The 17,232-nt window shown below is 44.9% G+C and overlaps 1 protein-coding gene across 11 annotated transcripts in view; it reads left to right on the top strand.

The window, feature by feature from the left end:
* The window catches only part of DLG2 (discs large MAGUK scaffold protein 2), a 2,300,776-nt gene that overhangs the window by 1,906,338 nt on the left and 377,206 nt on the right, over positions 1 to 17,232 (top strand). For all 11 annotated transcript variants that reach the window (XM_075548681.1, XM_075548686.1, XM_075548690.1 and 8 more), the window contains one exon: positions 405 to 561. In XM_075548681.1, coding sequence (XP_075404796.1) covers positions 405 to 561 — 157 coding nt within the window. The remainder of the gene's footprint in view (positions 1 to 404; positions 562 to 17,232) is intronic.

Here is a 17,232-nt window from a genome sequence, read left to right as displayed (position 1 = left end):
ACTCATGTAGTATTCCCCTATGCACTCACTTCTCCAACACTGAGCTCCTGTCTCTTCTTTGACAGCACCAGGCACAGTCTCACATTCAGACCTCAGCGCTGGTTTCTCGGGGGTGGAATGCTCTTCTTCTACATGCATGAGTTTGCTTACTTCCTTCTATTGGTCCTCAAATGTCCCCTCTCCAAAGAAGCCTATCCAGACCCCACCTCTGCCGCAACCTCCTTCATTATTCTACTTTTCTGCCCTGATTTTAGCTTCTTTCCTGATGTGGCAATCTATCTTGCCTTGAGAGTGCACTCTCGTAGGTAGTGAAGACCATGTATGACGGGCTCCATGGACAGTAAAAGCAGCCTGACCTTGGAGTGAATCACCCTGTGAGCTGGGTTCTCCCTTTGTTTCTGCAGGGAACCTCGCAAGGTGGTCCTGCACAAAGGCTCCACTGGCCTGGGCTTCAACATTGTGGGCGGAGAAGATGGAGAAGGTATTTTTGTGTCCTTCATTCTGGCTGGTGGACCAGCAGACCTAAGTGGGGAGCTCCAGAGAGGAGATCAGATCTTGTCGGTGAGTATTGCACGTTGCTCTCTGTTTCTTTCGCTATCGTGAAAGGGTGACTATCCATTGCGGCTCTCAAAACCTAAGAAGCATCGATGGGAACTTTGTGCTGGGTGTGTGCTACCATTTAAACGGTATGCAGATGCTTCGTGACTTTTCTCACTCTTTCATCAGCTAAACAAAAAAATGTTTGTGTTCTCTTTAATATTTTCTGAGGAGACATATACCCCACTATTAGAACATTGTTGAAAACAGCTTTATCCTTATTTTCAAAATGCAGTTCTGAGATCCGAGGAGGGAATTGTATTAGTTTAAAGTCGGAGTGCCCAGGTTATGGATAACAGTGAAAGCCCAGAATCCGTTTGCTGAATCTCCGTGGGGATCAAGCCTCCACTGAATCCCCTCTGACAAGTGACCATGGATGAAAATAAACTGGACCTCAGGCAGCATGCACTGGAAAGTCAATTACTTCAGAGAAAACCTGGTTACGATTTATCATCTTATTGTCTGTCTTCTCTTTTTTTCCTATTTTCAAAGTGTTCTAGTTTTTATTCTGCTTTCTTGTAGATTGAAATTTTTCTGTGTTTTCCTTTTTTATTCTTGTAGGAGGTGCTGTCTGATTTTCTTTATATGAAATCCAGGACAGGAAACTCTAGCGACAGTAAATGGAGTGATGGTTTCCTAGGATTATGCTAGGGGGTTGGGAGGTAATGGGGAGCTAATAGTAATAGTCGTACAAAAATGAAGAAAATGTTCTAAAATCATGGTGATGATTGCACAACTCTTTAATATATTCAAACCATTGAGTTGTGTGGTGTGTAAACTGTGTCAATAAAACTGTTAAAAAATGCAGTTCTTGTTTTCCAAACATATGATCATACTCTATTAACTGCCTTTTATAATATGTCCAGTTTTATGTCTTTAACTATGTAAGAAATGCATAAAATAATATCCAGTTTGGGTGATGGTTATAAATGGTAGCATAATTAGCATTTACCTAAGTGCGGAGGGCCTCCAACAAGTCATCACTGGTCCGATAGGCACAATTGTATGATTGCAATATATAAAGATTATAGTAAAGTTCTAGAGAGCATGAGAGATAGGAGATTGAAATAATGGATTCAGACACATTTCATAGTAGCATGCTCACCTCAGTCCTGTTTGATGGTCCATGTGGAGAGATGGGAGGGAAAGAGGACAAGGGGAAAGGGAACAGGGGAGCAAGGACTGGAGAGGAGAGGGGGAACCCACAAGAGGCCAAGAGGGGAGCCCAAGAGAGCTCTTAATTGCTAACCCAGGCCTATATACCTTTGGGGGGGCATGCAAGCCCACAAATTATAGGTCAAGCCCACTAATTACAGGTAAAGACATAAGTCATAGAAAGGGGTTGCACTATCGGTTATGCAGCAATGAGAGGGGGACAATCTAGGGACATACAGCAATAGGAAGAGGAGGGATTGGGGTTATACATATGACAAGAAGGGCGGATCCTAGGTTCCGGATGACAGCCTAACTTTGCATGCCACTGAGCTGGTTTGATCTGTTCCCTGGTTCAACTATAGAGACCATTATCAGTAGGGTGTGACCTCCACCTACAGGAAACAAACCCATGACTGCAAGTCTTTAGGGAGAAGTAGCCTATGGTCCTTAACAGCAGGAAGTGGGGCCTACCTGTGGTGCAATGTCTGGCAACTGACTGCCTTCAGGGAGGTAACTTGACAATTATTTACCTTTAGCTGCAAGCAGTGTCCTAAGTCTAACATATTTGGGGTAGACGAATTGGGAGAAATCTTTCTGTTTCCCATACAGTTCTTGTTTTCCAAACATATGACCACACTCTATTAACTACATCTTTATCATATGTCCAGTTTTATGTCTATAACTATGTAAGAAATGCATAAAATATATATCCAATCTGGGTGATGGATATAAATGGTAGCATAATTAATATTTACCTAAGTGCAAAATTAACCACAAGAAGTTATTAATCTCTTATTATTTGTCAAGCATTTTATATAAGTTATTACCCTGAAAGGTAGTGCCCCAAGTTCGGATAAAGCAAATAATGTTCAGAGAGGTTAAGTAACTTGCCGAAGGTCACATAACTACAGCAAATCGGAGCTGAATGGTAAATCTATTTTTAATGCCCATTGACTTGTTTTCAGTAGTATTCTCTATTTGACCTCGATGTTCTAATATGCATTACAATGGCTACATAGAACTCAGACAAAATTCATTATTGAAGGAATTATTAAGGAAGCTAACCCCGTGTAAGGCCAGTGACAAATGCTGAGGGCTGAGTTTGTGTCAGAACATGTGGCCAAGTTCGTTCAGGTCTGCTAAGAAATGCCCAGAGGGAGGGGCGCATCACTCCACTGTAAACCTCACCTGGAAGGCGGTCCACTCAAGCTTTGTGGATCAGCAACTCCAGCTCTCTGAATGAAGCGCCTAGAGGAACTACACTCTTCCAGCAGCCTCCTGCCCCTAAGCACTCCACTTCCCTGCTCATTGTTGACGCGGCCATCACTCTGTTCCGGGCTCTGGCTCTGCTGCTGCTCCTCTGATGAGAGAGCTGTCTTCTGGATCCAGGATTCACTGTGCAGGGATCTCGGATGAGAGGATGTGTTGCACTCCCTCCTCCGGCTTCTCAGAGGGCTCATTTCATACACAGCAGGATGACATTCAGGGAATCCTGGTCACAATTGCTCACAAGTGAATCCCATCCAGATCTTCCCCGACCTTCTTACCAGACACGTGCAGGCAAAGGTGGTTTGGCTGTGGGTATGGGACTTTGGCAAGAAGACCCACAGTAAACAAATCACCGCCCTGCGCCCATCACCTCCACCTTTCCTCTCCTCTCCCTCTTCTCTTTCTTTCCCGTCCGATTTCTTTCCTTTCTTCCTCCTTCCTTTCCCTGCTTCCTTCCTGCCGTTCAAATATGTGTTGCACTCTGTACAACATCAAGCTAACTCTCTAGGGCACACCCCTATAATACACACGTGAATCCAGATCCATGGTCATCATGAAAATACTAAGGGAGAGGTGGCATGAGGAGTCACGGTTTTACGGGTGAGGATAGGAGTCGTAACTCAATGAAGTAGCTAGTGTGTGGTTTTCATTGCGTTCTTAGAGAGAAGTCCATGATCCTTATACTCCAGTGTCTGAGAAGGCAATGTCCGTTCTAAATCAATGTTAGTTACTATTAACAACCCTGACTTTATATGCCCAATATTTTAAAAAAGAATGAAAAGCTTCCTTGAGCTAATTGGAGTTGCCCCGTCTTTGGAATGGGGGTTGAATGAATGTAGTCAGCATTCCCCAAAATGTACTTCACAGGACAGTGGTGCAGCAGTCTCCCCAGAGGTTGCTCCTGAAGAGAAGGCCTCCCTAGGACCTGGTAGCTTCATTGAAGAATTTCTCAACAACATTTCTTTCCCAGGGTGCCCTAGAAACCCCCGAGGAACAAAGAAAGCATTCATTTCTCCCCAAATACAGTTGACCATCAAATCTTTCCAGGAAAGACAGGTCCCCACGGACACCCGTGGGAGGAAACCCTTAACTCCGTGTTTTCAGACGTCCCCTGCTTCCCTGCTTTCCTCCAGGCCGCTGGTTCTTTCCATGGAGAAAAGGGCACCTGCCATTTGCTGGTTCCTTTAAGAGGACAGCGCCACCTCGTGTCCCTGCGTTCTTTGGAGACATCGCAATGGAGGAAGGTGGGGCTACCCAAGCTCCAGCCCGGGCCTCCTTCCCAGCCTGCTCCGACCTCCAGAACCCAAGGAGTTAGGAAAAGGAAAGCGCCGTCGCCTTCGGCTCAATCCCATCCATGTGTTATCCGTAATATTTTCTCTCTAATTTCTCCCTATGTCCTTTGCATTCCATAGGTGTGCTCTAGAGCCTTACTCAGTACTTGAACCAGAGGAATTTGGACATCCGGCGTGCGCTCACGGTAGCTAGTACGCTAGCTCCTGGGCCAATCTCCGTGCAGTGGAAAAGATAGAAATGCTTCCGTGATTATTTGTTTCAGGGCTCTGTTATTTTAAAAAGTGGGGGAGAGGAAGGGGAGCAGAGCACAGAGAAGCAATACCCTTAAAAAGAGATTCTTGCCTGTCTAAGCAACTTTAGTGCGTGCCTTTCCCAAGAATCTAGAAAAAGAATCACCCCCGTTGACCTTATTAATGCCATCACTCGCTCTCGATGGGCTTTCGGTGCTTAATTAACTGTGGTCTGAGACACGTGATGGGGAAAATGCGTCGCCAGAGGAGAAATGCTACCCCAAGGGGGCGAGGGCACAATATCGAGTTGTAAATTATTACATTTAAATTCAAATTGCGTTGCGGATTTATAAAGAGTAAAAGTGAGTCAGAGCCCACCTCGGACTTGAGTGACTTTGCTATCTTCATGTTTAGAACTTGAGAGGCATTTAGGGGGTGGGGGACGGTATTTGCGGAGCACTGATCCACACATTATTCACAGGGAGTACTGGCAAGGTCACCTTTCTGTTGCTACCCCAAATGACAGCAGCTATAACTTCGTATGATGTTACAGCTAAAATCTAACTCCTTAACCTGCCAACAACCCCCCCCCAAAAAAAAAAATTCCAAATCATTTCTTGGAGTCCTTAACGTGTCCCTCCTAAAAGTATATTAACTTCGTCCTTTCCACGCCCTTCTCTCAAGCTCTGGCACCCAACTCTATGAAGGAGTCTTGCTTTCACAGTTTTGGGGGTTTGAGAATGTGTGCTTAAAATCTTCCTTTGTTATTCCTGGAGCCAGAACCCCCTAAGCTACCACAGCGACCCCAAGACCTGTACAAAGGTGAGCAGAAGAGCCATCTCCCCAACCTTAGGCCACTTTGTCACTTTTGGAAAAGCACAACATCTTAAATCAGAAATCTTACAAAGTCTCTCATCTACACAACATCCTCAGCTTCTCCCCTCGGAGTCTCAACACTTAGCCTCACCCTCGTTCCCAGAACGTCCACAATTCCTCAGGAACAGGCATCCTGCCCAGCCCTGACAAGGACTTATTGTCCTAGCCCAGCACTTCTTCCTGAATCCCCCCCTCCCCCCCCACTCCACCCCTCACCCCACCCCTACCCCACCACCACCACCCCCCACCCCTGCCAAGGAAAAAGGCAAAAGTCTCAAAGACCAGCACTGGTTCAAACTCGGCAGTATGTATTTTCAAACTCAGACGACTCAGTAACTTCCATTAGGTGCAGAGTGATTCCGCAGTCTCCAAAGGAAAGGCCAGCCCACCCCCTAGGTTCATCTTTGTGGCCGAAGGGAGCTGTGGACGCTGAGTTGAGCAGGGAGACAAATCCAATGCAATAAGGAACAACAAATAACCATCAACTCCCCTTGATCATTGTTCAGCCTGAAGTGGAGTTGATGGTTTATTTGAAAGATTGGAGACTAGTCTAGCGCAATCACTGATCAGCTAAATTCACTTTTCTGGTACAGGGGGAGGCTGCCTCCCCAGGCCACGGTGCTTGTTTGGGAATCTTCTCTCTTTGCTGGACCACATTCTCTCAATGTCTACTGGCTATTTGGTCTCAGGTTTTGAGCCTCGGCTTTTGGGTCCCCCAATTCTAGCAGGTATTTAGATTTCTCCCCCATCTTCCTGGATTTGTGTCCCTGCTCAAGCCCACAGCTCTGTGGCTTCAGGCACACCCTCAAGTATAAGTAGACATGTCTAGTTAAAGTGCCTCAGGGAGTAGACACCTCCGAGTCGGAGGCCTCAGAGCCCTGTGAGCCTAAACAGAAGGGATTTGTCCAGGGCTGACTCTGCCTTATGGTTCCCATGTCCTTGACGATTGCTCAGTGGCTACAAACCTCCGAGCTAGCTGCAACCTTCTGAACGTCGTAAAGACTGGACCGTCCCAAAGGCCTGTATGATCCTGTTATTTCTCCTCTTCTTAATTCTTAACGGGACCTAGTTGATATTCAACCATTTCAGGAGGTGGCATATGAGCATGAACCAATGGTACTGAAGGAAGAAGTTCAAGCTGCACTGAAAATATTAGCCTAAAAACAAGGCTCCAGGAATTGGTGGCATGCAAATTGGAATGCTTCATCAAGCTATCACTGGAAACAACCGCTCAGATATGCCAGGAAATTTGGAAGACAGCTTCTTGGCCAATAGATTAGAAGAGATCTATCTTGTAGCCATTCCAAAGAAAGGTGACCCAACAGAATGCTCACATTACAGAACAGTATCATTGATATCACATGCAAGTAACTTGTTCCTGAAGATCGTCTGATAACAGTTGCAGCGGTACACTGACATGGAGCTGCCAGAGGACCAGGCTGGGTTCAGAAGAGGATGTGGAACAAAGATGATGTGGAGCCGTGATCTGTCTGACATTGCTGATATCAAACAGATCTTGTCTCAAATCAAAGAATACCAGAAAGATGTTTGTATTGTATTTATCACGCCAAGACACTCTACTGTGTAGATCATAGTAATCTCTGGAGAGCCCTGAGAAGAGTGGGAATTCCAGAACTCTTCATTGGGCTCCTGTGACACCTGCGCGTGGATCAAGGGAATGCTGCATGGTTTCAAATCAGGGAAGGGGTGTGTCTGGCTTGCGTCCATACGTATTCCATCTGTATGCTGAGCAAATCATCAGAGAAGCTGGGTTCTGTGAAGAAGAATGTGGCATCAGGATTGCAGACAGGCTTGTTAACCTGAGAACTGCAGGTGACACACCTTACTTGCTGAAATGAGGAGGACTTGCAGCACTTGCTGATGAAGATCGAAGATTACAACCTGCAGTGCGGATTACAACTCCATGTGGAGAAGACCAAAATCCTCACAACTGGACCAATAGGTACCGTCATGATACATGGGGAAAAGTTGTAGAAGATTGTCTCTTCTTTGGCTCCACAATCGATCCTCTCAGAAGCAGCTGTCGAAGGCAACAGAAGCATTGCATCGGGTCCACCTTTTGCAGAAAGCTTTGAGGATTAAGCGGTGCCTCACCCAAGCCATGGTGTTTCTAATGCATGTGAGAGTTGGACAGGGAATACAGGAGATAGAAAAAGAATTGATGTGTTTGAATTGTGGTTCTGGCGAAGAATATTCAAAGTGCCAGAGACTGCCAAAGAGACAAACCTGTCTTTGAAGAAGTAAGGCCAGAGTGCTCCTGAGAGGCAAGGATGTCCAGACTTCATCTTATATTCTTTGGACATGTTATATTCTTTGGGCAGGAGAGACCAGTCCCTGGAGAAGGACATCATGCTTAGTAAAGTAGAGGACCAGCGACCACAAGGAAGGCCCTCAACAAGATGGGTTGGTATAGTGACTGCACTGATGGGTTCAACCATAGGAACAGTTGTGAAGATGGCTTTCTTTCTGGTGCGCATAAGGTCACTATGAGTCAGAACCAACTTAATGCTACCTAACAACAACAACAGCATGACCTACAGGGTTCAGTAAGATCTAGGCCATGCCTGCCTGTCTGGCCTCATCTCACACCACACTCCCCAAGTCTTGGACTCCTGTTTTTCCTTTCTGTCTAGCCAGGGGTGCTATTCCAAACAGTTCACCACTCAACACAATACTGGACCCAATCCGTACAATCAGTGGACTGCCCTTTGTCTAACTCAAACGTCTTTAGGTTTATGACCCACCCTACACGGACATGAGCTCATCAATATAACAAAGGAAACCTCTTTCCCAACTAGATTGCATCCACAGGGATAAGGGTTAGGATCCCAACTCATATTTTGAGGAAACATGGTTCAATCAATCGTAGCACTAGAAACGATGGAGCACTGTCATCGAGTCCATTCTGACTCATAGGGACCCTGTGGGACAGGGGAGACCTGACCCTTTGAACTTCCAAGACTGGAACACTTTACAGAAGTGGTTCTCAACCTGTGGGTCGCAACCCCTTTGGGGGTCAAACAACCCTTTTACAGGGGTCGCCAAAGACCATCAGAAAACACATATTTCCCATGGTCTTAGGAACTGAGACACTATTCCTCTATCCATCTCCAAGCAGGTCCGCCCACATGCAGATACGTTCATATACGATTACTTAGTGTGAAGACTGTTACCTATACTACACCACGCTTCAAGACAAAATTTCACTTATTTGTAATTAGAAATAAACATTTCATAATATATATTTATATATTGTTTTTGTGAGTAATCACTATGCTTTAATGATGTTCAATTTGTAACAATGAAAATACATCCTGCATATCAGAGATCTACATTACAATTCATAACTGTAGCAAAATGACAGTGATGAAGTAGCAATGAAAATAATGTTATGGTTGGGGGACACCACCACTCGAGGAACTGTATGAAAGGGTTGCAACGTCAGGAAAGTGGAGAACCGCTACCTAACAGGAATAGAAAGCCTCGTCTTTCTCCTGAGGCACCACTGTTGGATTTGTACTGCGAACCTTTCAGTTAACAGGGATACAATAAAAGCACAGCTGGGTCACCAGCAACCAGAGAGCCACATAACTGATGGGAGATAGAGGTGTACATAGGAATTTTCCATCTAATACGGGAAGAGCTGAATTTCAAACCCCAGGAAAAGACGGACATTAGGGAGGAGCTATCCTTTGTTCACCTCTGGGAGGGAGACCCCATGTAATTCCCAGCCAGGGCACCTCATGCAAGGCCACCCCCCACCCATCTGTAAGTGAAAGCTTATGGGTGGCTTGGGGGGAAACCGGTTGCAGCAGAGCATGCAGACTAAGAAGACTAGGAAGACAGGCCAGCCAATGTCGTGGGAGGGGGAACCAATAGCAAAGATGACTGTATAACCCCACTCGAGGGGAACGGATAACAGAATTATAGTGGATGGTGTAAGATATGGTAAATAATAACTATAATATAAGAATAAGGGTTCTTGAGGGTAGAGTGGGGGAGGGAGGGGATAAAGTAGTGCTGATATCAAAGTGTTCAAGAAGAAAGAAAATGATGGTGGCAGTGATTGTACAATTACGATTGATCCAATTGAATTATGGAATGTTATAATATCTGCAAGAGCTCCCAATAAAATGATTATCTATTTTTTAAAAAGCTCCCAGCAGGATCCCAGTGACCTGATCCTCCACCAGTCATGGAGATGATTCAGGAGTGGGGACATGTCATCCCACTGTCCATGAGGTGGCCACAAGCCAGGGGCTCCTGAGATGGCAGATAACCGCATCCTTAGCCTTGGCTGTGGGAGGGATTCCTTCAGGAGCATCTGCCCAGCAAGCAGGGCCTCAGGAAGCAGAAACAGTGGAGCAAGAGGGGTAAACTGCCTAAGGCTTGCTATGTCTCCTTAACACCAAAAATCATGCTGGACACCGCGTGATGATTCCGTTGACTCTCGACAACCTTGTTGGGATGGAGGCTCCTGGGAATTATTTAATTTGGCCAAGATTACACAATCAGCAATGGCCGTAATGTTTGGACCATGACTCCCCCTAACTTCAAAGCGAGGCTTTTTCTGTATAGTCAGTCTTTGGGAAGACTTGGTGTTTGGCGGTTGCTTGGTGTTTGGTGGTTGCATCTGGAGGGGTCAGCACTTTAGAGAGAAGGATATAAGCACCTGAAATAATAAAGTCGTGCTAAGGAGGCATGCGAGCTGCCACTGCTAGAGTCTGGGTGGATAAGCCATTGTCCACTGATGGGAGATAGAGCTAGGAGACAAAAGAGGTATTTGGAATCTATTGTGGGAAGAGCTGAAGATAAACTCCAAAAATATATGGGTATAAAAGAGCTCTCCTTTCTTAACCCCAGCTAGTGGTGGCCCACTGGTAACATTCTAGGTCCAGGTGTTTAAGCCATTATCCACCCAGCCTCTCTGAGAAGTTAACTTCAGAGCAGTGTTTCTTGGAAACATTCCTTAAGACAAGCCCTGAGTCTTCCCTCTTCATATCTGTTGGTTCACAGAGGATATTTAATGATGATGGAACAAACAAATGAACGCAGAGCACATTCTGGCTCACTTCTCTGAATACAGCTGAGGATCCTGGAGGATCTTTTGTTTATATTTATCTGGTCCTCTAGCCCAAAGGGGCTTCCTGCCCTGGCAACTCAGTATATATTAAAGATTGTAGCTTTCTCCCAGAGGAAGGACTTTTTCAGGTCAGACAGTAGCACCATTCCTTATTAGCTAATAGGAACTATTTTGACAAAACAAATGCTAGATATATGCTGTTTTGTTTGTTTTACAAGTTTGTGATCTAGGGGTATGTTCAATTAGCAAAAATGTGTTCAGCTGGTTAAAAGTTTCTGCGTGAGCTGCAAAGAATAGATTCATGCTCATTATGGCTTCTTCTCCATATAAGCATTACAATTTAACAGCTGGCCTTGGATAAGGGAGAGAGCTCACAGAGTGACCTCAAGCAGGAAGGTAAGAGTGAGAGTTAGGATACCTAACTGAGATGGACTGATTTTCACTTCTGAATAATCTATTTTGCTGGAGGATCTCTGGTAACCACTATCAGTTGTATCATATATATGTATAAATATATACAAGAGTAGGTTTCAAAACATTAATGGAATTCAAATGTAGTGGAATTTCGACATGGACTTTTAAAAGCTCTCTTGTATATATTTATTTACATGTACAAAGACCTTTCTCATTATGCAGACAGCATCTCATCTGGTGCTCAGAGAATCCCTTCAGAATTGCACAAAAGAAATGAAGAAACAAGAGGAAATGATTTTCTAACCTGGAGATAAACCCCTTCTCCTATTGTAATCCGTTTCTGGACCTCCTGTGCTCCCTACCGTAGGAATGGAAGCTTGGGGTGGGTTTGCCAGCCCAGGCTCAGCTTCAGACAACACCCATCAGCACTGGGGGCGTACACGGAAGAAGTCTTTGTTGAAGGGAGAACAGCTTTGGGGATTATCCAGAAGCAAGGAACAAGGCTAGGTAGCTAGAGAGGAAATCTGCTGCAGGGCAGTCTGTCAGAGACTCTTCTGGAAGCTGTCGTGGCTGGGCTGATCATGGCTGGAGATACTGGGAACAAAATTTCTTCTCTGCCTGCGCTTTACACCTTGGCAATGAGGATGCTGAGCTCCCAAAGGAGACGTCTGCGTGGCCAGCCTGTGTTCTCTCTAGCAGGCAAGCAGTGGGGAGAGAAAGAAAGGAAGGAACAGCTCAGCGTTTTTGATCTAAAACCCTCAGAAGGCTAGTGACACAATCTCTGGAGTCGGAGATGCCCCTGTGGAAGCAGCTGGAGGAGGGGACCCCGGAGCCCCACAGCACCGCGTGCGCGGGTAATTGCTCAGGGAGATGAAGAGAAACCACCCAAAAAGAGCAGCCAGGAAAGAAAGTCTGTCCAGAGGCGGTTGTCACCAACTGCCACGAATGCTGCCAGTCAAGTAAATGGGAACTGAAATTAATTATTGAATTTAACAGTAGGGAGCTTCTCTATCTTGAGCGAGTTTTCATGAGATGTACAAGCAAGTAGAACTGACGACAGTGACTGCAGACATCCTATGGAGCCCTCCCTAGTGGGGGGTCAGAGAGGGAACAGGATGGTAATGAGTAGGCACAACAGCCAGATCCAAACTCACTGCCATCAAGGCAATTCCAGCCCACTGCAACCCTGGGGTACAGGGCAGAACTGCCGCTGTGAATTTCCAAGACTGCTCCTCTGAGCGGGGAGTAGGAGGCCCCGTCTTTCTCCTGTGGAGCGTCCCCTGGTTTCAAATGGCTTCAACTTCTGGTTCACTGCTAACGCCAAACCACCACACCACCAGGACTTGTCGCTAGAGGGCACAGTGTCTTTGTTTTTAGAACATCATGGATTTTGTATGTTTTATTGACAAAGTTCATATGAACAAATTAAATATTTAAAATCAAAGGCCAACTCTTAGGTCACCCCTGTTTATTTCATTTGTATTAAGTATGCCTTTCCCTAATACCTTCAACACAAAGCAAGGCATAGCTGTGAGAGTACGTACCGGTCAGTGTCCAACATTTGTACATACTTCTATATCGCAGGGCTTTCTCGTGAAGGTGTTTTGCCAGAATTCATAGATTATGTAGCAAATTCAGTCAGCAGAAAAGAACGGTTCACATGTTGATCACCTAGAATCTTAATTGGCCAAAAGTTAAAACTCAACAGCCCTGATTGCACAAATATATGAAATTTATTTAATGTGAAAGTTTATCATCACTTTTGAGAAAGACTGTCAAGACACCCGCTGCTGTGTGCACATTATCTCTTGGCATTACACCTGGCACTTTGCTCCCCATTATGAGGGTGGCCAGGAGATCCTTCAAATGTCAGCATTTTATATAGGCTAGGCAGCTAATAAAAATCAGTTCATATCCTACAATACAAGCCAAGTGTGCTTATCCTTCTTCCCACCAAAGTTGAAGTTGTTTTTGTCTTGGTATGTCTTTGTATAAAACCCACCTAGTGACATTTTGTGGAGGTGGCCCTACAATTACAAACTGATGACATTTTTTCCATGCAAACAGGGGAGTGAACTGAAACTCTGATTTAAACCAGTAAAGAGAACGCGACTTCCTTAGCTATATCCTTGTTAAGCATTGTGTGGGTAGAAATTACCATTGACCTTTTTATCTTCAAGTATTAGGTAAATCTGATGTTGCCATTTTTAATTACATTTCTGTGCACCATTTAGTTTAAAATCTTGACTGGCTGTAATCATTCCTTGCTTTTATAGTTGTATTTAGTACGTTTTGGCTTTCTTCATGTTAAGATTGTAGATTCTTGAACTGTTGGGGTTTATAGTGTGCTGATAATTAGCTTGTTGTAGACAGACATTCTCTTGATCCAGTTCAACAAAAGCTGTCATTACTGGCATCCATGTGTGCAGAGAGGGTTGCAGTATTTTTATGTGAAGTATTTTGATTACACAGCTCTTCCATCAGTCAAAAAACTCAGTTTGTGTGTTCATCATATTAAATACATATGAGCTACTGCTGTCAGAGGCAAATCAAACCTTTTCTCCTGCATGTGTGTATATATATGTCCGGTGTCAGCATATCAGGAATGACAGATATTATTTTTATATTTTTAAAACCAAATTTGATGTATATAAATTTTTTAAATTTCTTTTTGCAGATCAAGTTTTAAACTCATACAGGTGGGTATAGTTATAAACTCTGAAGGGTCAGTGTTTGGCCAGGTTGGTGTGGCAGAGCAGTGACACTGTTTTCATCACCATGTTTAAAGGCTGATGGGAATGGTCCAATAGAAAGGGGAAATGCTGGTTTATTTACCAATTCCAGCTTTGGAAACCCTTCAGGGCAGTTCTGAGCTCACTGGTGTGCTATAAGTCAAAATTGACCCAGTGGCAGTGGATTTTTTTAAAAAAAATAAAGAGATACATTTTCAGAAATTGCCTCGTGATGATGGGGACTAGCAAGGCCATAATTTGAAGGGGAGCCTGAAAATTCAGGCAAGATTTGATGTTGTGGTCTTGAGTTTGAAATCCTTCAGGTAGCCTGCAGGCTGGGAACTGAGGCAGGATTCTTATGTTACAGTCTTTAGGCAGAATCCCATCTTCTCCTGAAAACCTGCTCTTTTGCTCTTGGACCTTCAACTGAAGTCCACTCTATTGAGGGTAACCCCCTTTACCTACAGTCAACTAATTGTAAATGTCAATCACACCTCCCAAGTGCCTTCACAGCAAAATGGTTTCATTATTTGACCAAAGAACTAGGCACTATAAAATCATCACAAAAATTAAACATCATAGAAGTATCACTTCTTTTTTCATCATCACCGCCATTCCCTGACCACACACAATGACCATCCCTGGTGACTCGCACTTGCATGAAAGAAAAGAGCCCAAGTCCCTCAGCAGCAGCACTCTGCCCTTTGCGTGAGCTGCTTGTCTCCCTACCAGCACCAACTCCCGATAGCGGGTGGAGGGAGGGTTTGGTTCTTACTTTGATTTTTTACCTCCTGACCAGATTCTGGAAGAAAAAAGAAGCCTTCTACTCCCGTAAAGAGTTGCAGACACACGCACACACAGTGTCAGTCTCAGAAGGGGCTGTTATACTCTGTTCAATGGGGTCACTGTGAATTGGCACTGACTCGATAGATAGCAAGGAGTTTGGTTTGGGTTTGACCTATTGTGATCAGTTGCAGGACTTGCAGAAGCTGCAAGTGTGGGTCACGAGGTACGAACGTCAGAGTTAGTGCGTATGTGACAATGCCTCGTGACTGTGCTTAAGGTTTTGGACAACTCACTGGAAGAGATCCATATGCATGCCCATTCCAAAGAAAAGTGACCCCACAGAACGCTCAAACTGTAGGACAGTGGCTCTCAACCTTCCTGGTGCCGAGACCCTTTAATGCAGGTCCTCATGTTGTCGTGACCCACCAACCAGAAAATTATTTTCACTGCTACTTCATCACTGTAATTTTTCTACTGTTATGAATCAGGTGACCCCTGTGAAATGGTCATTCAACACCCCGAAAGGGGTCATGACCCACAGATTGAGAACCACTGCTATAGGACAATATTGATATCACGCAGAAGTAAAATTTTGTTAAGATTATCTAACAACAGTGGCAGCTGTACATTGACAGGGGACTGCCAGAAATAATTCAGACTAGATTCTGAAGAGGACAAAGAGCAAGAGATCCCATTGCCTGGAGGTGGGGTGGGGAGGACGTTGAGATCAGATGGATCTTGACTCAAGAAGAGAATACAAAAAAGATGTTTATTTGTGTTTTATTGACTATGCAAAGGCATTTGGCTGTGTGGACCATAATAAACTGTGGATAACCAGGAGAAGAAAGGGAATTCCATAACACGTCATGTGCCCATGAGGAACTTGTACCTGGATCAAGAGGCTGTTGTGGGAATGGAACAAGGGAGTACTGCATGGCTTAAAATCAGGAGAGGTGTGCACCAGGGTTGTATCCTGTCACCATACTTTTTCAGTCTGTGCGCTGAGCAAATCCTCCGAGAAGCTGGACTATATGAAGAAGAGTATGGCATCAGGATCGAGGAAGACTTATTAACAACCTGCAGTGTGCAGTTGGCACAACCTTGCTTGCTGAAAATGAGGGGGAGTTGAGGCACTTGCTGATGATGAGATCAGGATTGCAGCCTTCAGTGTGGATTACAACTCAATGTCAAGAAGACCACAATTCTCACAACTGGACCAATAGGTAACATTATGATAAATGGAGAAAAGGTTGAAATGGGCAGGGATTTTGCCTTGTTTGGATCCACAATCATTGCTCATAAAAGAAGCAGTCAAGAAATCAAAAGATGTATTGCGTTAGATAACTCTGCTGCACAGGACCTCTTTAGAGTATTGAAGAGCAAGGATGTTAATTTGAGACTCAGATGCACTTGACCACCCAAACCAAGTGAAAGTTGGACATTGAATATGAAGAATGTTGAAGAATTGATGCATTTGAATTGAGGTGCTGGTGAAGGTTGAAAGTACCATGGAATGCTGAAAGGACAAGCCAATCTTTATTGGAGAAAGTAAGGCCAGAGTGTTCCTGAGATGCAAGGATGGCAAGACTTCGTCTTACATACTGTGGTAGTTACATAGTCTGCTATCAACTTGTGCAGGGGTGAAGTCTAGCCTGGCAATCAGGTCGCAGCTTGATGACCTCATTTGGAGACACTACGGAGATAAATAACCCACTGGAGACCAGATACAGAGCCTGCTTCCATATCTGCTTCATCTCCCTGCTGACAAGACACATGGAGCTACACTGATCCCTGAAGCTGGAGGAGCCACGTGGCTACCCCCAGCCAGCTCTGAGATGCTGGATCCACAAGACTTTCCACCCACTGGGCTGTGATCTTCCTGCATTTGACATCATTGCATGTTTTGCATGAGTCTGAAGAGGAATTTATAAATTGGTACAGATATACGGGCTAATATCGGAGTTATGGACTTGATCTGGACTGGGCTGGGATGTTTTCTTATACAATTATTCTTTGATGTAAAGATCTCTCTTACACACGATTGTCTCTGGATTTGTTTCTCTAGTCCACCTGGACTAACACACACACTTTGGACATATTGTCGGGAGAGACCAGTCCCTGGGAGACCTCATGTTTGGTAAAGTGGAAGGGCAGCGGAAAAGAGGAACACCCTCATGAAGATGGATTGATACCGTGACCGCCTGGAAGGGCTCAGGCGTAGGAACGATGTTGAGGCTGGTGTAGGACCTGGTGGCATTTCTTCTTGTACATAGAGTCAAAATGAATGGGAGCCGATTCCAGGGCACCAAGCAACAACAGTTAGTGTGTGTGTCATGAGAGACTCACAGGACTCGTGTGGGGCATGAAAAATGTAATAGAGGAATACCACTCCTGTGGGATTCTAATTCAGATTATGGCAGTCTAAGCTCTAGGAATAGGGGGCTAAGTAACAGATTCCCTAATACGCAAGGCCTCCGGTCTAATGGGAGATCAGAACCGAGGGATGGAGAACAAATTCTTCACAGAGACCCTTGTGTCAGGGGCCATTGGGCCAGCTCTGAGTCATACTGACTTTGCACGACAAAGCGAATCACTGGCGGGTTCTGTGCTGTCGTCCCCATTGGTGTGCTCAGCCCGTGTGTAGCCAGTGCCTCAGTCCATCTTGCTGAGCGTCTTCCTCTTCTTTCCCTGGCCCTCTCCAAATGAGACTCTAGTAGGAAAAAGAAGCTTGGGCAGTGCACAGAGATAAGGACCCCTTGGATAGGAAAAGGGGAAA

The sequence above is a fragment of the Tenrec ecaudatus genome, chromosome 4, assembly GCF_050624435.1.
Source record: "Tenrec ecaudatus isolate mTenEca1 chromosome 4, mTenEca1.hap1, whole genome shotgun sequence".
Taxonomy (NCBI): domain Eukaryota; kingdom Metazoa; phylum Chordata; class Mammalia; order Afrosoricida; family Tenrecidae; genus Tenrec; species Tenrec ecaudatus.
The sequence above is the reverse complement of the archived record's forward strand: the minus strand, read 5'-3'. Positions and strand labels throughout refer to the sequence as shown.